This window comes from Octodon degus, unplaced genomic scaffold, assembly GCF_000260255.1.
Source record: "Octodon degus isolate 3935 unplaced genomic scaffold, OctDeg1.0 scaffold00200, whole genome shotgun sequence".
NCBI lineage: Eukaryota > Metazoa > Chordata > Mammalia > Rodentia > Octodontidae > Octodon > Octodon degus.
Window position 1 is genome coordinate 205,661 of NW_004524776.1, and position 23,556 is coordinate 229,216.

Here is a 23,556-nt window from a genome sequence, read left to right on the forward strand (position 1 = left end):
AGAATACATCCACTTAATTCTATGTCCTTAACCTGCAATGTATTTTTTGTGTCTAAGATCAGAATTTTCATCAAAAAATTGGGGACAGTTATTTACGTTAGCAGAAAACCAGAACGTTCTTTAGTCAATTGTCTAATTAGTTCAGAGGTTAAATACAATGGCCAATTCTTTATTTTGTCAGTCAGAATTCAATGTTTTTAGAGTCATGAGACAGAGACAATAAGCAATTATGTTCAGTGCATAGTTCCACTATCTAAGTATCCTTTGACTCAAGTACTAGGCATCACTGATGAGCAGCTGAATTCTATGTGGAGTAACTGAAACAGAACATTACAAAATTATAAAGCTTCTTAAGCAATGGTAAAGCATATTAGTAATTAGTTATTTGCAAACACATTTCTGAAAAAGTATCACCAGTACTTACTTACATTATGATTTCTTAGTTAAAATGTAAAAAGTTTGAATTACCTACCTGGACATTTTCAAGAATCTCCTGGACACGAGTCAGTAAAGCTTTCTTCCTATTAACCTGCTTTTTTACTTCTATCTCAAGTGCTTTCTGTTTTTCTTGTTGTATTTCCTTTCTTTTTTCAGCATTAAGCTGCAAGATATAAAAGTATATAATTTCTCAATGATAAAAACATAAAATCAGGAAGTTTTTGTTCATAAATAAGATTTTGTTCATAAATAAGTAACTAAAGGGGTCATAGACAATGTACAATAAGGTGACAATAATAATCAAATAGCTGATAAAAATATTGTTTTAAGATTTTTTTTTTCCCTCTCCCAAGGAATGTTTTCATCATGTGCCACAAAAATGTACTAATAAAAAATAAATAAACAACATTTTTAGTCTGGGCGTGGTGGTTCATGCCTATAATCCCAGTGATGGGGGGGCTGAAAATAGGAGGATCTCTATGAATCTGAGCTGCATAGTGAGACCCTGTACCAAGTACATAAATTTAAAATAAGTAAGTGAATAGTAAATAAAATTTTCTCTTATTTGCAAGCTACCCAAGAATCATCATAGTGCTAGGCATGGATGCGCATGCCTGTAACCCCAGCATTTGGAAGGCTGAGATAAGAGGATTGCCATGAGCTCAAGAACAGCATAGGCTACACTGAAAGTTCAGGGCCAACCTAGACTACATTGCAAGATCCTATCTCAAAAAAAAAAAAAAAAAAAGTTATGCTTTTTAAAGACCAAATGACCAAATGGTAGTCATCATGGCAAACAAATGTCGTAGAGTGACAACTAAACCTATAAACTTCTGATTTAACTTCTGATTAACTCATATAATGTACATGGCATCATCTCCAGAGTTCTTGTAAAAATATTTACTTGACTCTAAGCAAATTTTCACACTTAACTTCCAGTTTGTAGGTGTTAACAGGTTAAAAATCACTATGAGGAAACAGTTGAAAAATCCAAAATGTAAGGCATTCTAAAAGACAAGTAGTCCAATCTCTAAAAACTCAATATTGTAAAAGCCTTCAATTTTCAAATCATTAGGCAATTTTTTGAATGTATATATGTGTTCAGACACAAATAAAATCACAAACACAATGAAGGAAACATTTTTTAAAAAGTTTAAAAATCACTGAATTTAAATAGAAGAAGGGCTGGCTAGGTAACTCAGCAGATTAAAGCACCTGCTTAGGCAGATACAGGGGTAGGAGGTTTGATCCCCGGCCTGCCCTACCAGCCCCGCCCTAGAGTACGCTGAGACAGCAACAGAGACTGGGCATGGTGGTGTGCACCTGTAATCCCAGCACTTGGGAAGCTGAAAACAAGAGAATCACTACAAGTCAGATCTGTGTAGTGAGACCCTGTAGACCCTGCACTAAATACAAAAAAATTTTTTTAAAAATGGAAGAGATATGGATGGTTGTGGTATTATTCTTTAAACATTTTTATGCTTAAAAGTTTCATTACAAAATATTTATTACAAAAAGCCAATAGAAAATATTGATCTTTTAACACTTGTCACACCAAAATAAAACACAAAAATTTTCAGAGGGTCTTACTATGGAGTTTAGGCTGGCCTTGAGCTCACCATGCAGCCCAGGCTGGCCTTGAACTCACAGGACATGTTTGTAATTTATGTGGTTTATAATTATCTTGGGGAGTGGTTATACATTCATATAACAGTTTTTTCCCCTAATCCCCTTTCCTTTTTCTCCCTCTCCCCCCACCTCCTCTGGTTCCCCTATCACTACTTACATACTTATTGATATTATCTGTCTTAGCTTATGTTATGGCATATATTGCTTACACTGATTGAAGTTATTAGGATCCTATATACATGGAACTTTTTTTTTGTACCAGGGATTCAACTCAAGACCTTGTACTTGCCAGACAGGCACTTACGTCAGAGCTATTATCACTGGCCTGATGGCATATCTTTATTCCTCTCATTTCCCCTGTAAATGGCCTTTCTTAGGAAAAGTGCATTTAAGGGCCATCTTGTAACTCATTTGTATCTCTCTAACTATGAATAAACATTAGGCATCTTTTTGCCAGGCAGGTGCTTATGCCACTGAGCTATCTCCCCAGTCCCTAGGCATTTTTTAAAGGAAGTTTACCAATGGCGAAAGCACAGCCACTCCATGGAAGCGAATCAATGAGATACTTTCAACCTGAGCAGGCAGAAAGCTTTCTGTGGATAGTGATGCTTCTTGGATTCTGGCAAGAGTTTTTTCACAGAATTCTTCATACTCCTCCATCTTCCTACAATCATTCTACAAGAAAGAAAAAAGTTATTTTTAATGTGCTGAGAAAACAGACCTTAATTATCTGACAAAATTTTGTACAGCATGAAATATTCCTACAATTCAAAAGCCCTAGAACTGGCCTTCCCGGAAATGTCCCATCATTCAGGAGCTAATTCTAGGTTATAAAAGCACCTCAAGATCCTACTCACTTAAGACTTGCTTTCATATATTAAATTTTCATGAACATTTTCAGATGTAAATCAGTCTTTAAATGTGACTAATTTAGAGGATACTAAAAATTCAATAAAACTTTAAAGAAAATAAAAATTCTGCGCCATTTTATTAATTTGACTGTAAAATAAAATGTATTTTCTGCAATAAAGCTCATTTACACAGCACAAAAAAACAAACAAATAAACAAAAAACCTCTCTACCATAAAGCTGGGCATGGTGGTGATTGCCTGTAATCCCAGCTCTCAAGAGACTGAGGCAGGATTGTTGAGTTACAGATCAGCCTGGGTTACAAAGTGAGCTCAAGGCCTGCCTGAACTGCAAGACCCTGTCTCAAAAAAGACCAAAAAGAAAAAGAAAAAAAGACTATAGCACACAAAAGTAAAATCCAATCAGTTACAGTGGCAAATGCCTATAATCTCAGCACTCTGTGAGGCTGAGGTAGGATAGCAAATTTTAGTCCTGCCTGGGCAACTGAGCACCTTAATGAGACTGCTTGAAAAAATTTTTTAAAGGAAATTAAAATGGTTTTTAAAAGAAAAAGTTTTTTAAAAGGTTGGTCATATCTCTCAGTGTAAAGGCCCTGGGTTCAATGCTGAGCACTAAAAACAAACAAACGAACCAAGTAAAAATACTCTTGTAGCATAATGGGGGGCTATTTAAATAAGGTAAATTTTAAAATTATTTTTATATGCAGCTCAGACCCATAGTGATCCTCCAGTCTTAGTCTTCCTAGTTCCAGGATAACAGGTGTGCGCTACCACACCTGGTTTCGGTGGGTTCTAGGGTCCACATGGCATGTGGTACCAGGGATCAAACCTGGGTCCCTGCGCTTGCCAGGCTATCTCCACAGCCTTACTTGTATATTTTAAGAATATAATTTTGCTGGGTGAGGTGGTCCCCGATCCAGGAGCACAGTCACAAATTCAAGGCCTGCTGAGGCTAAACAGTGAATTAAAGGTTGGCCTTAACTGCATAGTGAGATCCTGTTTCAAACAACCAAACCAAAATATATATTCAGAGAGACAGACAGACTCCAGGGACACCAGCCAATGCAGTCAGAAGTAAAAAACAGAAAATTGGCCCTTGGATTAATTCTTTACTACTGAATACTGGAACCATCATCAAGCTACTCAAAACAACAGTGCAGTAATTTTAGTTTCTAGGAAACTGTGATGGTGGTTATGAAAATCCCAGGTAATCAAAAGAATCAGCTACTATTATCATTCCTTAGGAACGGCTTTATTTATTTATTTGGTGGTATCAGGGATTAAACTCAGGACCTTTCACTTGCCAGGCAGGCACTTATACTGCTGCTTTATCCCGGGCTCCTATATTTATTGATTGTCTGTTTGCATAGCAATATATATGGTGAAGTTTCTTTTATATAGGCAAGGGAAAATAACAATAGACACTACTAAAATCATAACCAGCAGGGAACTGGTAAAGTGTGGAAACAGAAAATTTAATAAGTGCTCCTTTTAGAACAATTAATTACTCAACAAAAAAGAGGGAGAAGGGAAATTGAATTCACGCCGTGGGATATGCAAACATGAAGACAGGATATGATACTGCACTCAGCCTCAGAATACTTAAAAATTTAGTGTACTGAAATGTCAGAAGAAATTATAGTACAACTAAAAACGAGAACAAAGGAAATTCAAAATTATGAATAGATTAAAAATATATTGCTAATTCTGACAGAGTTTTATCAGTAACAAAACATCCCAATTTTCCATCAATTGTAATTTCTATACTATTCAATTTATGCAAAGTGAGAGTTTAATTTCAAAGACATGGTTCTTTAGAGTGTGAAAGCCATGATTTTGCAAGTTCATATTTATTATTTGAAGAAAAAGTCAGTGATACAGTGCTTGCCCAACATGCATGGGCCCTAGGTTTAATCCCTAGCACTACAAAAACAAGTGCACAAGAAAAACAAACAAAAAAACAGCAAAACAGTTTATCACATAACCATTTTTAGTCTAGGTTTCAACCTGTATTACAATAACGAAAATATGCAGTAGCTAAGGTATGAAATAAATCCATTTCTGCTAAAATACTTCAAAGTACTTTTAAATACCACTTACACTCAGTAATACAAAGGACATGATTATATTACTTGTATAAATAATGTAATATATTTTCTAAGGCTATGTAGGCAAAGCATGAAATTCAATTTTAAAAGTCTGAAAAATTTTTTAAAATGGACTACCTATATAGGAACAGTTTTAACAACATCATAGAAATATGCCTTACTGCTTCAATGAGTTATTCATATCCTTAAATAATACATTTATGTCCTACATATTGCAGATATAATTACTACAGAATAACCTACAACATATGACAACGCATTAAATATTCAAATATAAGTGCTAATATGGAGATTATAAAAAATGTCAAATGGAGCATGACTTCTTTTCCTTCAGGCTCAGTTTGGCTGTCTCCTCCTCAAAGAGGATGTCCCTGATTATCCTATCCTAGTTAACCCTGCCTCAGTCACTATCACATTACTGGGCTGTTTCCTACTTTTCATAACACTTACCACTATCTGAAATTATCTTGTTTATTTCCTTGGTTTATTTCTGTCTTCCTCCTCCAAAAGGTAAGCTCCATAAGAAAGGGTACCTTCCCAGTCCTGTTCACTGAATCCCCACAACACAGAACAGAGTTAGTACACAGTAGGCAGTGTAAAAGTATTGAATAGATGCATTAGAACTATTATTGTCTTACAATATTAGAATACTTCATAAAAGTATTGAATAGATGCATTAGAACTATTATTGTCTTACAATATTATCTTAAGATATCATGAAACCTAGGGGGGAAAAAGGGAAAGAGTAAACTATGCAGCAAAGAAACTAAAGAGAAAGAATGGAATTTACAGGATGGTATAGTAGTTCATGGATGATCCTACCCAAACAAACTGGTCCCTCTAAACTGCAAAGGTAGCCATTTAAAAAGTGAGCAGTCTACAGCCCATGATTAAGCAACAGAGGAATATGTTTCTCACACCACAATTATCACTGTCAGCAAGGTTTTATTTTGAGAGCCTTCACTTACAAGGGCATCCTAACCACAAATCTTCTACCCAATACTCTATCATCAAGCATTACTGGTCCCCTTCCATTAATAATGTCAGCTGCAGCAGGTCCAGTCATGCCTTGTCTTCTCCATTTACTCCAAAGTACTGACCCTTGGCCAAACTTCTCTGCAAATCCTAAACTTGTGCCCCTATATGCTCCTTCCCAGCAGACATGTCACTGAAGGGAATGGTAAGCACAAGATTTCCCCGACACACATAAGCTTCTTGCAGAGAAAGTACAGGGGAAGATCCCTATTCAGACACATTCAGATCAAGCCACTTGGCATCACTGCACCTGCTTTCCTATCCGTAAAACAGGGACCTTCAGGGTGTCTGTCTCAAAGGGACTGTGTGAGAACTGAATGAGCTAATGCATTTACAGCAACTAGCATTCTGCCGGATAAGCAGAAAAGCATCAATAAATGGGAGCTGCTTTTCTTGTGAAGTGGCCAATGGCGATGATGATTTTTATCACTAACCTATAACTCAGCTCGCGGGGCACAATGACAGGGCTTGGCTGCTAGTAAGATTCAAGGCAAACTTGAAAACACTGGGGGGCAGCGTCCTTTCACTGTGTCCAGACCCCATCAAATCAACTGCTAGGCTACCATTTGCCTGAACTGCGGATAAGGGACTAGAATTCTAACCAAAGGAGAGAAACAAAAGGGCAGGACCCACTTAGCATCATCAGGGGCCATCAAGAGAATCTGCTTTATTATCCCCTTGCTTATGCCCCAGAGTAGCAAAGGCCAAGTAAACAGAGCTCCCGGGGCCTTTGGTTGTGGTAACCGGCGTTTAGAAATGGCCAGTGCACACCCTGGGGACGCCTGCCTCTCTCGCACTGTGCGGGGAGAAGAAAGCGGCCCGCACAGTCATCACAGGAGGGACTCCGCTGGGACTGCCGTTGATTCCCCTCGCCGCTTCTGCCTCAGCCCCCACGACCCACGCCCGCCTTCGCGTCCTTCCAGGACCCACCCCAGCGACGCCGGCATCCGAGCACCACATCCGCGTCGGCTGCCCCCCAACCCCTCTTCCCCAACCCTGGTGCCTGCTAGGGGCTCGAGGCCCGGGAACCCAGCCCGGAGCCCATCCTCAACGCCACAGGGCGCCAACTCCGCCCAGCAGGTCGCCTCTCAGCGCAGATACAACTGGGGAAGGGGCCCGCTGCCCAAGCCCTCACCTGGCCGCTCAGGACCCCGTGAGCTTTCCTCCCTTGCCACGGACCTGGTCAGAAAGGAAACAGCTCAAACGGTTCTGCTAGATTGCAGCTCGGTCCGCCGCCTCCTTCTCCTCCTTCTCCCCGCCATATTACGGGTCTCTCCGGCGGCAGCGCGGGCTCCTGGCAACCGCAGCCGCCGCCGCCACTTGGACTCCACCCCCAGCATCCGTACTTCCTGTGGTGGCTTCGCGGGCTGTTGAAATGTTGCGCCTCCAGAAACTACAAATCCCAGCGTGCCTCGCGCGCCTGTGGTAGGAGACCTGCGCTTCCGGCAAGCGATTTATAAACTTCACTGCAAGCCGGCGCCTGGAAAAGTATAATTTGATATACAATATAAACGCTTCTAGAGTTTGAAGTTTTCCGTGAAGTTGCCACTTTTTAACTTACCTGTATAGAGATAACATGTGGTCGTTGGAAAATACAACATCGATCAAAACTTGTGGGTTAAAAAAAAAAAGTTGCCACCTAAGTTGGCCAAACAGCTCAGCGGATTAAAGTGCCTGCAAGCAGGTTTAGGGCCGGAGGGTTCGATCCCCCGGGCCGCGCTGAGACGGTGATAGAGTCTGGGCGTGGTGGTGCGAGCCTGTAATCCCAGCTCTTGGGAGGCTGTAAACAGGCGGATCACTACGAGTCCGATCTGGTAGTGAAACCCTGAATCTCCTATAGACCCTTCCCTAAAATTAAAAAAAACTTTTTTTAAAAATTGCCAAATCCAAAGTCTTGAGACATCTGTGTCCTTTTGGAAATCAGTGGGAAAATGTGTATTCGGGGAAAAAGCAACAGATCCAAGAGGCAGAAATAACATCCCTGAACCTTATACCAATTTCTCTACCTAACCTCCATATCATCAGCTTTGAAAAATATGACTTGTCATTTCTATTTCCTAACTCAACTTTAACCTCTCTCACTGATTCTCCTTCCCATGCCTATTTTTGCATATGTAAAACAGGACTCTTAAAAAGAGACTGTCACATCCGTTATACCAGGGAGGTTGAGGCAAAGGTTTCTAAACTACAGGCTAGCCTGAGCTACATAACAAGCTCAAGTAAGCCTGACCTGTACTACACAGTGAAGCCTTGTCAAAAACAAAACAAAATCTTAAAAGTGACTATCAAGCCAGGCTTGGCAGTGCACACCTGTAACCTCCAAAACTCTGGAGAGTGAGGCAGGAGGATTGTTCACAAGTTCAAGGCTGCCCTGGGCTATGTAGTTAGTTCACCTGCAGCCTGAACTATATAGTAAGACCCTATCTAAAAAAAAAAAAAAAAAAAAGGCCTATCATAAGATATGATTGCAGTAACTTTTGCACAGTGTCTGTGCTTATGACTTTAGTAGAAGGAAAAGATTAGTAAGATGAGGAACAGTGAAAGGTCACAAGCCATGATTACAAATGACCTTGTTTCAGTTCACTTCATCTCTCAGTTTCCTTATTTATAAAATGAAGAAATCACTAAAATCCTGCCAGGTCCATAGCCCAATTGTGTACCTTTCCTACGTTTTTTCATTCCCTCCTACTCTAGAAAATTCTTCTGAAATTATTCTTTTGAGGCTATTGCAATATCATTCCAGTTACTATTGATATAAAAAAAACATAACTCCCAATCTGCTAGATGTCAGACGTTCCTAATTTATACGTCCCCGAAATAGTAAAGAATGAATTCTAAGGGACAAAGGAGTTGGAGAGATAGCTCAGAGGAATAAGTGCTTGCCTGGCAAATGCAAGGTCCTGAGTTGGATCCCTGGAACCACCATAAATAAATAAATAAATAGATTAAAAAATTGTTTATACCAAGGGACAAAACAAGTTAAGAATAGGAACGCTTTAATAGGAGAAAGCTCCTGAGAAGCAGGAGAGGGATGTGTGTTCACATGGACTCTTCATCAGGGATAATTTGTACAGCAAACAGGCTCTTCTCTTTGTCGGGGATAACTTGTACAGCAAAATCACAGTTGGGAGTACAATATGGATCAGACTGATATAGGTGGAAAAAATGAAACTCCCAACCTGAAAGTTACCTGGGACAAGTTCATGTTCTCTAAAATTAAAAAATGAATTTTAGGAACAAATGGAGGTTAGGAGCAGAATATATTTATGGGGGAAAGAAAGCTCCTGTCCTAGAGAGGGACAGAAGGGGGGACCCCAAGTGGCTTGTCCCTGGGAAGCTGTCTCTTCCAGGGACTTTTATAGAGTAAAACTGTATGGTGAAGCACGTCTAAGGTGGTGGAGAACATGAGAACTCGCTTAGGTGGGCATGAGGTGGGACAAAACTATGGTCAACCAATAAGATTACAAGCACCATTGCTCAGGTAAAACTGATTAAAATCAGGATCAAATGGGGAAGCAAGTCACGTAGCAAGGAGACAAGAATATAAAACAAGGTCTCTTCCTGTTGGGGTTGGCTTAGTGGCTCTTTCAAGGTGATTGATACCTATTTAGCATATTCATCCTTAGGAAAGTATGCAGCTGTATTTGTTTACTCTTTTGTCACTTTTTTTTTTTGGTGGTACTGGGGATTGAACTCAGGACCCTGTGCTTGCCAGGCAGGCACTTATTCTACTGAGCTATTTCTCCGACCCTACTCTTTTGTCTTGAAGTTTGTCCCAAAGCAGAAGTGTCTGTCTCTTCCAAAGTTGCAAAGTCACCTTGTCTTCCATATTGTCCTTGAGGGCCTGGCCCTGTCTGCCTGCCTATAATTTTTTAAATCTAATTTAGCTGCCTACAACATGACTACAATCAACCTGTAAGATTACAAGTTTAGCAATTTACTTAATATTGATTGAACAGAGAAATGAGTCACATAGCAAAGGTATATGGAAAGATGAAGGGAATTCTTGGAAAGGGAGAGTAGGGTCTAGGGTTCTGATCACCTGCCTATGTGTCTGATTGGCTATCTGGCTTCACTGGACCAGGTGGTGCTAATTACAGTATAATCTCAGGTTGCTATTTATTGCTGGAGTCCAGGCTACCTGATCAGCCGCTGGGACCTAGGTATTGTTGACTCTCCCCAGGGAGGGGAGAGGGCATGGAAGGCTGCTCCCTTCCTTGTTTGTGTGCACAAATATTGCTCCTCACAATACCCTAGGGCAGGACAACACTCAGCAAAGGGCCAAAGAAAATTACATATCAGGGTATAAAGCTGTTATGTTCTTTGTAAAGCAGTTGCATTTTCTTGAACCCTAGATTGTTTGGTTGCCACATTATCTTGTTTTTCTAATAAAAATGGAACCTTGTACACTTCTAGCCTGTAGTCCCCCTAGGTTACAAATTTGTCTCCTCTTTTTTTCCTCCTGTACTTCCTCGGTCAGTTTGCAGGCTGGCTTCCACAGTTTCTCTCCAGGAAGACCCACAAGCCTGCCTATTGCTTTTCTACCCTGAGGCCTGACTGTTTTCAGATTCACCTTCAGTCACAATTCCATCTTTATTTTTTGTGCTGTCTTCTTTGAAGGCCCAAATCCCTCTCTAACTGTATATTAATTTCTACCTAACTTAGCTGTCTATAATAATAGCTCTGGAATCCTCATGTCTGAAAGGCTTGTCTCAATTTGTGGAGGTTTCATTTTTGTGGTGCTCAGCCTCTCCTGGAATCCTGGCCATCATAGGTTTAGAACAATGGCGGGAGATCTGAGGCAGCAGAAATGTCCCTGTAAATCCCTATCTTCACATTCTTATTCTGGAAAGGGGCCAAGATCATGTAAATTTAGGGCTAATCAAGCATGTTTTACCTACTTTTAGACTAACAATTCCTAAATGATTAATATATCCGTATCAGAGCTGAGATGTGATTTGACCTAAATTTTTACAGTAACAAACAAAATGAAAGTCAAGCTTTGTACTGCTATTTATTTATTTATTTATTTATGACAGGGTCTTGTTATATATTCCAGGCTAGCCTTAAATTCACTGGATTGCCCAGGCTAACCTGTAGCTCACACCAATCCCCCTGCCTTAGCCTCCTAAGTGCTGGGAATGCAGGTATATTTTACCACTGCGGGCTTTGCTCTGCTCCTGAGAGCAAAGTTTTCCATTGTGCATTTGTGGGCCCAAGCGGAAAGTCACTTTTCTATTTTCCTTTTATTTTTATAGCAGAAAGGGCTTCTAAGTTCCTGATGATCCCAGAAGCAAACACAAATAGTGGTTTTAATGCTTTAGTAGGCTAAGACCTAACAGTGGTCTCCCACTCATCTCCAAAGAGTTAGCAAACTAGGTCTCATCCTTGTAGTGGTCTCCCACCAAGTAAGACAAAATGCATACTATGCATACAGTGTTTACTAACACTGTACCTGGGACAAGATAGGTGTTCTGTAAACGTTAGCTGTATTAAACAAATAAAATAGAAACAAACTGGCTGTACTGCTAACGCTATTACTCCGCCCTTCCACAACGTAAAACTCTTCGGAGGTGGGAGCCTGTCAGTCCACTTCACAGCAGGCGGACTGGTGCTGCTTGGCACATGCTGCACTGAAAACGCCCAAATAGGATAGGGTTCCCAGCTCAGTCGCTTGAGGGCAAACCCAGAAGTCCTCTAGATCTCCACCGACCTCCTCCCTCCCCTACTGGGCTGAGGAGTCTGAACCTGAGGGTTGACAACGCGATCCCAAGATAACCCCACGGCACTTTGGAACTCGAGCCCTGGAGCCCAGTCCCGCCCGGTCGCCGGGAAGCGGCTCCGCCCCCAGCGCTGGACATCCCGGCTCCTGATTGGCTGTGGGCCGGCTTCGTCTCGGGATGTATCCGCCGCCGCCATTGTGCGGCGCTAGTCCGCTCGGAGGGTTCCGGCTGCGGCGGATTCCGCGGCCTCTCACCCCTACCCGGCGGGTCCGGGACTCCTGTCCGTGTCGGTGCGGGCGCCGGCATGTGGCTGTGGGAGGAGCAGGGGGGCCTCCTGGGCCCCTTCTCCTTTCTGTTGGTGCTCTTCCTGGTGGTGACGCGCAGCCCCTTCAATGCCTGCCTCCTCACCGGTAGCCTCTACGTGCTGCTGCGCTTCTTCAGCTTTGAGCCGGTGCCCTCCCGCAGGGTCCTGCAGGTGCTCAAGCCCCGGGACCGCGTTTCGGCCATCGCCCATCGCGGTGGCAGCCACGACGCGCCCGAGAACACGCTGGCGGCCATTCGGCAGGTGAGACCCCCCACGCCTCGCGCCCCTCGACTTCCGCTTGCCCTTCCTCGGCCGGGGCTTGCTTGCCTTGACAGCCTTCCCTGCTCCCTAGTCGTCCCCAAGGAGCTCACCCCGCAGCCCCTCGGTTCCGTCCGATTTCTAGGAATCTGCCGACTTCAAGATTTACAGAATACAGCAACTGTACAGATAGTTGCTACGGACGCAAGGGTGCAGCCATAAACGAGACACAGGGTCCCTCCTTTTCCCGGGGGTTACATCGGAGTTGGGAGCCAGTTCTTAAGTGTGCAAGACAGTGAAAGGAGTTAAATTGTAAAAAGATGAAGTATTGAGAGGGAAGGCTTAGAGTACTGTGGTCGGACAAATTCTCTCTGAAGTGATATTGGTACTGAAACCAGAATTACGAAAAGGAGCCAGCCGTGAGATCTGCTGGGAAGGTGTTCAGGAAGAAGAGGCGTCAAGTGGAAAGGTCCGGAGGTCAGACAGGAGTTGGAGCGTTAACCAAGAGTGGCCTGACTCGAAGGAATAGAACAAAATCCCATGTGTCAATGAACTACGACATGGGCTGTGTCTACTAGGGCCTTGGTCAGTAAATGAATTTATTCTTTATGGATCACCCACCTCTGAAAACGTATTTACTTGTTTTCTAAATTACTTGGTCTACCTCTCCATCTGCTTTCTTCCTAGGCAAGCACACGCTTGCACCTATACATACATTCACATGTCCCTAGCAGCTGGACTCCTGATAATTTGAGGCCAGTTTAGACTACATATTGAGTTCAAAGCCAGCCTGAACTATGTAGCAACACCACAAGATATTCCTGAGATCTTCCAGCTCTTGGCTGGGTCCAGACTTCATTATAAAGAAAAACTTTTAAGTGAATTAAGCATTTTGGCTCTACTAGCTGTGGTTTTAACATTCATGGATTCAACTACCCAAGGACCTAAAATATCCAAAAGCAAATTACTTATCTGTAGTGAGCATTATAGTATAACAACTAATGATGAATCACTTACATTGTATTAAGTATTATAAAGTACATGGAGCTAGGAATGGTGAAGGTTTTTTTTTTTTTTTTTTTTTTTTTTTTCAGAACCAGGGATTGAACTTGCCAGGAAAGCACTTATTCCACTGAGCCATCTCCCTGGCCCCTAGAGCTAGGTATGGTGGTACGTGATCTATAATGATAGCATTCAGAGCTGAGGCAGGAAGATTCCAAGTTCAAGCCCAGCCTTGGCAACTTAATTATTTAGTGAGTCTCTGTCTCAAAGTAAAAATGGACTGGAAATGTAACATTTTGAAGGCCCTATATTCAGTTCTAAGCACCACAAAAGAAAAATAAATAGGGGCTGGTGAGATGGCTCAGTGGTCTAAAGCACCTACTTGGAAGAAGCTTAGCAAACACAGGGACTGCGGTTCAATCCCCCAGCACACATGCCAGCCAGCCCCGCCCCCTGGTGGGCTGAGCTGGCCACACACACACACACACACACACATAAATAAAAAGAAAAAGAAATAGAAATAGATATGACAAGAAAGAAGGAAAATAGAAAAAGCATACCAAAGGATGTTCCTAGTATACAGTATGTGCAAGAACTATACTTTGTTGTTGTTGTTGTTTATTGGAAATTGAATCCAGGACCTTTCTTCTGAGCTACATTGCCAGCCCTTTTTATTTTATTTTATTTTATTTTATTTTATTTATCTTTTCATTTTAATGAGAAAACAGATAAAACCTTTTTATTTTTTGAGGCAGTGTCCCACTGGGTTGCCCAGGCTGGGCTTGAATTGCCATGCTCTGGCCTCAGCCTCCCACAGTACTGAGATTATAAGTGTGTACTTATACCACTGAGAACACGCTGGTGGCCATTCGGCAGGTGAGACCCCCACCACATTTTTATAAAAGACTTCAGCATCTGTGGATTTTGGAGTCTATATGGAATCTGATATCAATCACGCATGGATCTCAAGGGATACCTGTATTATCTGATCTCATTTCTTTAATATATTGTTTTAACATTGAATAGGTAATAAAACTGATACAAATACACAAAGCTCCTTCTAGAATTCTGCCTGTTGTTTTCAAGTTCCAGTACTTTTTGTCATAGACTTGAGTATGTTCCAGGATGTGAAAATCTGGGCTACCTGTCCCTATCTTTGCCCTGCTAGAAATAGACAGTATCGTATAATGAATAAGTTTCTTAAATTTCCTGTGTTCCTGTTACGGTCATGACTACGATGTGGCAAGCCAGAGCCCCAGACACACTGCTCCTTGCCCTAGTCACAGCCCTGACCTCAGTTGCCTCTCTGTAAGATGGAAATAATAATGGTGTTTACCAAATAGTTTGTGATGCTTGACTTTTTGCTGGACAGTGCATGGAGTGGTGACCTCAAGTCATGTTCTTAAGCACAGAAGAGAATTTCAGAATGCCTCAGTGGCAGACATGGAAAGGTTTTGCTAAGCAGAATTAATAAATGAAAATAGATGGCTAGAGGGCAAGGTCCTCAAAAGGCACATTAGCTAGGTGTAGTGGTGTACACCTGTAGTGCCAACACATGGGAGGCTGAGGCAGGAGGATCATCTGGAGTTTGAGGCCAGTTTAGACTACATATTGAGTTCAAAGCCAGCCTGAACTATGTAGCACCACCCTACCTCAAAAAATAAAATTAAATAAATAAATAAATAAATGGCACATCGAGCTGGCAGTGATTCTATTTTGACAGGTGGAAGTCTGGCTTTGTGAATCCATGGATAGCTCAGGCTCAATTGACATGTGAAAGCCGTGGGCCCAATTTGTTTGTAAAGATCTACTTTCCCTAAGAAACATTCTTTGTACACTTTGGATCTGTTTTTCTACCCTAAGGTCAAATTTCTGCTCTATACTTTAGCAACTAAGCTAATTTATGGCCTAGTACTTTAACATCTTTAAGAGATTTAGGTGATGGGCTTGGAAGAAAAAAAAAAAAAAACCTTTGGAATACAGATATGGATCACTTTGGGTGACTTTGAAGGTATAGTCTTCTTAAAAGAACAGTTTTAACCGCGATTTTCCTTGTCTCCTTTTCCCTATTTTATTTCTCTATGTTATCTCGCAATGAGGTGGCCTACTTAGACCTCCAAAAATGTAAACTGTTTGTTCCAAGAACCCAAAGATGGCTTCATCCTTCAGAGTAAAGGTAAAAAGCTTAAGTCTGAAGGAAGGAAGACCAGGAGGGCAACCCTTGAGTCAGTAAAAGGCCCCCGAAATTTTATGTATAGCTATGTTAATTATCTCTTAGTTTTCCATCTTTTTGACGACCTTTCGAGAACAATAGTTTAAAAGAGGAAAATATTTTTTGGCTCATAGTTCCAAAGGTTTTGTGACCGGATTTGGGGGTGCTGGAGTCGCCTGCTGAAGGTGGTTTCAAGGTTCTTTCTGTTCTGAACAAAGATTTGGCCAAGAGAAGTAAAAAAGGCAGCAAGGTTTTCTTAAAGGTAGGAAAAGAAGTAAGCTTTTCAGAATGAGTTTGGGCCAAGTAAGTAAAAGAAAAGAAATAGACACTATCGCATGTGGTTGGCTATACATACAAGAGAAAACACAGTGGCAGCAACTCAATAGTGACTATCATTTTGTATCACCCAGCCCTCAGGCTGATGGCAGATCTTGACCATCTTGTGGAAAACCTGTTTGAATTCTTGTGAGAAGACCACATGCAAAACTTTGGGAATTGTTGTGTGCACACATCCTGGGATTTTAAAATCAACAGGCCACACTTGCTGCCCCAGCCAGCTTCCCCTACCCTAATCTGCTGTCTCAGTTTCGGTCCATGGTCCTCAGGCTCCATTGCATTCAGGCCTGTGACAGCAAAAGCATGGCAGAAGGGCCTGGTGGAGGAAAGCTGCTTGCCTCATGGCAGCCGGGAAGCAAGAAAGAGTGAAAGCCTGGGCTAGTGGGCTTCCGCTTCTCTGCTTTTCTTTGTCAGCCTCTACTCTGCTATCCAGTGCTGCCCACCTTCAGAGTAGGTCCTCCCACCCCTCAGTGCGCTGTCCCAAAGACCCAGTCATCTCTGGAAATGCCCTCAGACACACCCAGAAATTTCCTGTACTTCATTTCTAAGCCTTCGTCAATTCTATCAAGTTGACCAATAAGATGAACAGCACAGGTATTCTGTCCCCTGGGTTCTTTCTTTGTGAAAGGAGACAGTGAAAGCAGCCTCCTGTTTGAAAATAAACCTAAAAATATTGAGGAACGTACATATATAAACTCAAAAAGCTTGGATAAAATACTGTAAAGTAAGATATACACGAGGTAGTATTGCCATGGAAAGAAAGATGATTATGACTATAGGAGGAAAACATTGCTGTCATTGTTTTGCATTTCTGCTTACCCTGATTTAAGTGGCCTTAAAAAGTATCTCAAGTTATCTTGAGATAATGTAGTGGTGTACCACTTCAATCCCAGGACTCGGTGAGTTGACCATACAATGCATTTGTAAGTGTTTATTGATCTAAATGATGTTTTGACCAAAAGCATGTCTGACTGAATAGAAATAGTGTTGACTGAATGAGGAAGCATAGACATGAAACATATATATAGTGCTCTGCATCCTATTGTATTGCTCAGGAATTAGCTAAATTCCAGTCATATTTTGGATATTTAGGTCATCATAATAATAAGCACCGGGCCATACTGATTCCTGGTCTAAAGAGGAAGTGAAATGTAGTCATTCAGCTTCTTAGAATATGAGGTTATTGTTAATGAACTTTTTAGCCCTAATAGTATGTAGCTACCAAATATAGACTGCAAAGATAAGACTGTGCCCTCCTGCTTGATTTCAAAAGAAAGTTTATTTTCATCAGAGTTTAGCTTTTGTTGTCTGTTCTTCATCACTTTGAACATTTCCAATTTATAATTTATTTTAATTAATTAATTAATTCATTTAGTGGTACCAGGGATTGAACTCAGGACCTTGCACATACCAGGTAAGCACTTATGCTGCTGAGCTATATCCCCGGCCCCAAACTTATAATTAATATTCTTAAACATTTTACTGTGTAAAAGTGAGAAAAGGTGCCGGCCAAATAGCTCAGCTGATTAAAGCACCTGCAAGCAGGCACAGGGGCCAGGGGTTTAATCCCTGGGCCTGCCCTACCGGCCTTGCCCCTGGGGCACACTGAGATGTTATTTGAGACTAGGCATGGTGGCACGCATGCCTATAATCCCAGCTCTTGGGAGGCTGTAAACAAGCGAATCACTAGGAGTCCGATCTAGTAGTGAGACCCTGAACACCCTGTAGACCCTTCCCTATGTAAAAAAAAAAAAAAAAAAAAAATCAGAAAAGTTGTTCTGATCATACTAGGATTTCTGGTAGTTGTTAACTAGATATAGAAGGAGAAAAATTGATAAAGGTAAAATGAATATATTCCAGAAAAACTCTTATATTAAGGGAATTAAATTACACCTATATAGTTCATTCTCCAAACAGGGACCAAAATGTAGCTTTGAAAGTAAATCAGGGCTGACCAAATAGCTCAGCAGATTAAAGCTCCTGCAAGCAGGAGCAGGGGCTGGAGTGTTAGATTCTGGGGCCTGCTGTGCCAGCCCTGCACCCAGGTCGCACTGAGATGGTGATTGAGACTGGGCATGGTATACGCCTGTAATCCCTGGTCTTGGGAGGCTATAAACAGGAGGATCACTATGAGTCTGATCTAGTAGTGAGACCCTGAACACCCTGTAGACCCTTCCCTAAAAAAAAAAAAAAAAAAAAAAAAAAAAAAAAGAAAGTGTAAATCAGATTAAGTACACCCTGTTTTAAAATCCTTTTTAAAAACAGGTTTTCTGTTGCAATTAGATAATTCCAAATTTTTTCTATCATGTGTCTTTCTCAAAGTCCCTGCTTTTTCTTTCCACCCCCTGGGTGTTTTATTGGGAAGTTTTTGGCTTCAAGTAATAGAAGTTCTGTCACCAAACATCTCAGTAAGGGAACTCATTGTCTCATATAACTTGAGGTATGTGGGCAAGGGATGGCCTCCAGGATGATTGATACAGCTGTTGGGCTTGCTGTCAGAGAGGACCCAGGCTCTGTTGATCTGTGTCTGTCTGCTCTGTCACCTGCAGCATATTTGCTGGCCCTTATTGTAGTTGCCAGGTGTCTATTTGCGGCCCCAGGCACCACCACATTGTGACACACCAGCATCCAAGCTCAAGCAAGGCTCTACCTCCTTTTTCTTGTGTGTTTCTCAGAAGGCTTTTTTGATTACACACACACACACACACACACACACACGCACGCACAGATTGGGAATAGTCCACTTACTCTGAGCATAGGAGAAAGCTGAACACAGGGACAAAAACAGGAGAAAAGGGAAATAGACTTCAGTAAGTAATCAGCATTTCCTGCCAACTCCATGGCTCCCACCTACCTTGTGCCTTAGTGTTACATTAGTTGCTGTTTCCTCTGTTTAGAAACCTCCTCCCCCAGGTCTTTTTATGGTTGGCTCTCTTTTTATCAAAGAGCTTTCCCCTGGCTGCCTTAGCTAGTGACCCACCCTCCATCCTTTCCTCTTACTGTCTTTTTTTCTTTTAAATATTTTTTCCAATCCTAATTACATGTATTGTGTCTGCAATGTGTTTCTTCCCACTAAAATGTAAGAACCATGGTTCCTTCCCTCTTACCACTATCTCACTGCTTACAAAAGTACATGATACGTAATGAGCACCCAGTTGCTTATTACAGTTGTGAAGAAAGTTTCAATATTATTCATCATGGAAATACAAATCAAAACAATACCACTTCATACTCACTAGGAAGGTTATACTCAAAAAGAAAATCATGTTGGAAAGGATATGGAGAAACTAGACCCTTCATGTGCTGATGGTAGAAAAAAAGCCATTTCCTTTAAAGTTAAATAACCTGGCATAGTGGTGCACACGTATAATGCCCACACTTGGGAGGCCAAGACAAGAAGCCAAGGCTGCATAGTGAGTTTAAGGCCAGCCTTGAATTACAGCGCAAGATTCTGTCTCAATTTGTAAGATCATACACAAAATAATTATTGCAATTAAACTCTTGCTTGTGTGCCAAGGAAAATAAAATATTCAGAAACATATACACAAGTGTTCATAACAGCATTATTTATAACAGCCAAAAGACAGAAATGACACGAATGTTCATTGAGTGATGAATGGACTAGTAAGGGTTGGTACATTCACATGACACAGTATTATTCAGCCATAAAAAGAATAAAGATCCTGATACTTGCTACACATAGATAAAACTTAAAAACATACCTTAGAAAAAGTAGGGGGCCGGGGAGATGGCTCAGTAGAATAAACACTTCCCTGGCAAGCACAAGGGCCTGAGTTCGATCCCCGCTTCCACAAAAAAAAAAAGCCCTGCCCCAGGGCACGCTGAGCAGGCGACCCAGTCCGGTCAGGAGAGCACACGTCTGAACTCCAGTCACGCCGCAACATCTCGTATGCCGTCTTCCAAAAAAAAAAAAAAAAAAAAAGTAGAAGAAACCAGTCAATGAGAGTTGGTTACGGAACATCAAGTCTGTAAAATGAGCCATAATTGGATAGAGAAAACAGCAGCACATCTTAGGGGACTGTGTGGCTTTTGAAAGAAGTAATAATATCAGATACAGATTGGTCAGAGTGTTAGAATTACCATTGGAAACACATTATACTTGATGAAAGACAAATGAGAAGGATATAGTTAAACTCTAGGGCACAGAAGCGCCTTTTGTATTTTGTAACTAAGGAACATTACTCTTTGAAACATACAGGGAGCATATACGCTATGTCCTGACTTAGGAACATTTGATTTGCAGACTTACTGGTATACTGTAAATGATTCCCTTTGTCAAATTAGAATGCATCTGACTGACAAACATCTTTGTTGAACAGAACTTGTTTGTAAGTTTGGGACTTACTACATTTACTTGAGCCTAAGTAGAGTAGTTAAAAAAAAAACAAACACTTCAATACAGAACCTCTCCATAGAATATTGAGAAAGGTAAAAAGAAATTTATCAGTTACATCCAAATGTCTTAAATAAAAATTAGAATGTCAATGAATAAAATAGCATTTTTAAAAATTGATTCAGGGTCTTGTTACACAGCTCAGACTCAGGGTGATCCTCCTATCTCAGACTCCCCAACACTGGGATTGTAGGCATGTGTCACCATGCCTGGGGCTCTGGGGCCAGCACAGCATGCGGTACCAGGGATCGAACTCAGGTCCATACATTTGCCAGGCAGGTACTTAGACCACCAAACTATCTCCCCAGCCCAAAATATAGCATTTTAAAAGAAAAAATAAATAACAAAATTTACATGAGTTGAATAGGCCTAGTTTTATTTTTTAATTAATTAATTAATGGTGACAGGATCTTGGAATATAGTTCAGGCTGGCCTTGAACTCACCCTGTAGCCCAGACTGGCCTCCAATTCACAGTAACCCTTCTGCCTCAGCCTCCCAAGTGCTGGGAATACAGGTGTTCGCCACAACATCTGGCCTATTTTTATTTTTTTGAGTGCATGTTTGTAGTACATGATTATATTCCTGTTATGGAATTTATATAACATTTCTTAATTATTTCTTTATTTCTCTCCTTCCTTTCCAGGTCATCTCCCTACATGTATTGATTCTCTGTCCTTTTTCAAAAATGTTTCTCTGTTACCTACTGTCTTTTGTACGGCCTATTATGTACATTGTGGGCTTCTTTGATGTGCAATTTCTATTTCATTAAACATTATGATCTCAAGGTGCGTCCATTTTCCTATAAATGAACCAAGGTAATCCTTCTTTATGCAGAGTAGTATGCCCTGGTGTCCGAATGCCACATTTTTTAATCCACTCATCTGTTGATGAACATTCATATCTCTTCCTAGATTTAGCTATTATGAGTTGTGCTGCTGTAAACATGGGCGTGCGTGTGTCACTGTGATCTGGTGATGTCCTTACCCCTTTGGGATGATGCCTAACAAGGGGAACTTACAGGTTGAATGTAACTTCTATTTGTAGGAATTACTGTAGCAGTTTCCACGGTAGTTGTATGTATATACTACAAACATGTATCTATTGAAATAAAAATTTAGAAAAAACAGAGAAACCAGTCACAACAGACTACGTATTATAGAATTCCTTGAAGTAAAATGCCCCAAATAGGCAGATCTGTGGAAATAGGAAATAAGTTAATAGTTGCTCAGTGGTGAAGGGAAGACACTCAGACTGCTAGAAGGGGTTTCTTTGGGAGAGTAATGAAAAACTGCTTGTGGTAATGGTCGGACAGTGCTGCAGACACACTAAAGCATCTTTGCATTGTGCACTTGACTGGATGAATTGTACAGTATGTAAGTAACATCCCAAATTTTGAAAAGTACAGGATTCTGGTTCTGAATTTTGTCAGATTTACAAAGTACCGCCACTGTTTATTCTGGTGGTGGAACGTGCAATTTTCTTCATTGTCAGTAGACGTTAAGGTCTGCGTATGAAGTTGTAGGAGTGTATGTTTAAGATATACTTTGGAGTCAGGCGTGACGGTACACCCTTATAATCGCAGCACTTGCAGGGCTGAGGCAGGAGAATCAAGTTCAAGGCCAACCTGAACTGCAGAGTGTGACCTTGTCTCCAAAAAAAGAAAGGGGAGATACTTTTCAGTGAGACAGGCTCTCCGTATGTAATTCAGAGTGGTCTTGAATTGTGGCACTCCTCCCGCCTCAGCTTTCTGAGGGCTGGGATTATACGTGTGAGCCACCACATTCCGCTGTAGGGCCATTTATATATGAGTTTGTTGAAACAGACATATTTTATAAGTTAGCCTTATCAAAGTATAGTTTAAGGGGCTGGTGAGATGGCTCAGTGGTCTAAAGCACCTACTTTGAACAAGTTTACCGTGGTTCAATCCTCCAGCACCACATGCCAGCCAGCCCCGCCCCCTGGTGGGCTGAACTGGCCACACACACACACACACACACACACACATAAATAAAATTTAAAAAAAAAAAAAGTATAGTTTAATACACCAAAATACACACATTTTACGTTCATAATTTGGCAGGGTTTCATAAAATACCTGGGTAGCCAGTGCCTCAGTCTACTTCCCAAAGACTTGTGTGCCCGTTTTGAAGTCAGCACCACGCGTCTCTACCTCACAGTGGCTGTCGACCTGATTTCTAGTCCTATACCTTGGTATGCCCTTCTACTATAGTTTCAGACATTTTGAAATAAAGTAAAAGTTCAATAAAATTGCAGTTTAAGCTAGTTTATTTACAATTTGTATGTGTAGGAGAAAAATACAATGATCAGTGGATTATCAGAAAGATTTTTAAAATGCTAATATGTTAGCGTCAAGTCATCTTTTGTCTCTGTAGCTGGAATAAGTTGAGTGCAGTCCTTAGAAGATTTGGTCTCCGTAGACAATAAATTGGTATTTCTTATATAGAGTTTTTGTTTTTCTTCTATTTTTGACTTTAATAACCTACTCAGAAAAAGCAAATAAGTGAACTCTTTATTTGTTTTAGTATTTTTGTAAAAATACTGTCTCACCATTTGTGTGTGTGTGTGTGGGGTCAAATAAAGATAACCCTATTAAATAAAAGTATAATTAAATCTAGTTATAGTGCCAGCCTCAAGGAATAAGGATAATACTTGTGGTATAGTGAGAAAGATATACTAAAAATGTGATTTGATTTTATGTTATAAATTATGTAACTCATAGGTTTGCCGGTACATTATTCTGGCTTTAACTTAGAACAAAATGATACATTTTAACTTTGATAAACCATTTTAACCAGTATAAATGTAAACATTATAATGACTTTTTCATTAGACTTACTTTTTCCAATCATTATTGCTTAAGTGAAAGTCCAGCTCAGAGCCAGGTACTAAACTTGATCATTTAAATGCATTGTTTGTAAAACCACACAACGACTCTTAGAAGCATTATTGATCTTTTTTTTTTTTTTTCCTTTTTTTTTTTACGCTAGAGACTGTAAAGTGCCTGCAAGCAGGCGCAGGGGCCAGGGGTTTGATCCCTGGACCTGCCATGCCCGCCCCGCTCCCAGGGTGTGCTGAGATGGCAGTTGAGACTGGGCGTGGTGGTACATGCCTGTAATCCCAGCTCTTGGGAGGCTATAAACAGGAGAATCATTATGAGTCCGATATAGTATTGAGACCCTGAACACCCTGTAGACCCTTCCCTAAAA

The 23,556-nt window shown here is 41.0% G+C and overlaps 2 protein-coding genes across 7 annotated transcripts in view; one reads left to right on the forward strand and one right to left on the reverse strand.

Moving 5' to 3' along the window:
* Window positions 1-7,404, reverse strand: part of Ccp110 (centriolar coiled-coil protein 110) — a 28,643-nt gene extending 21,239 nt beyond the window's left edge. For 4 of the 5 annotated variants that reach the window (XM_023704691.1, XM_023704690.1, XM_023704688.1 and 1 more), the window contains exons 1-4: window positions 7,215-7,404; window positions 5,495-5,594; window positions 2,587-2,742; window positions 473-601 (exon numbers count right to left, since the gene is read on the reverse strand). In XM_023704691.1, the coding sequence (XP_023560459.1) occupies window positions 473-601; window positions 2,587-2,727 (270 nt within the window). In that variant the 5' untranslated portion in view covers window positions 2,728-2,742; window positions 5,495-5,594; window positions 7,215-7,404. The remainder of the gene's footprint in view (window positions 1-472; window positions 602-2,586; window positions 2,743-5,494; window positions 5,595-7,214) is intronic. The other variant, XM_023704689.1, reaches the window with a different exon arrangement.
* Window positions 7,405-11,157: 3,753 nt separating this feature from the next.
* Window positions 11,158-23,556, forward strand: part of Gde1 (glycerophosphodiester phosphodiesterase 1) — a 35,417-nt gene continuing 23,018 nt past the window's right edge. Inside the window, exon 1 of one of the 2 annotated variants that reach the window (XM_004644482.2) lies at window positions 11,158-12,367. In XM_004644482.2, coding sequence (XP_004644539.1) covers window positions 12,107-12,367 — 261 coding nt within the window. In that variant the 5' untranslated portion in view covers window positions 11,158-12,106. The remainder of the gene's footprint in view (window positions 12,368-23,556) is intronic. The other variant, XM_023704681.1, reaches the window with a different exon arrangement.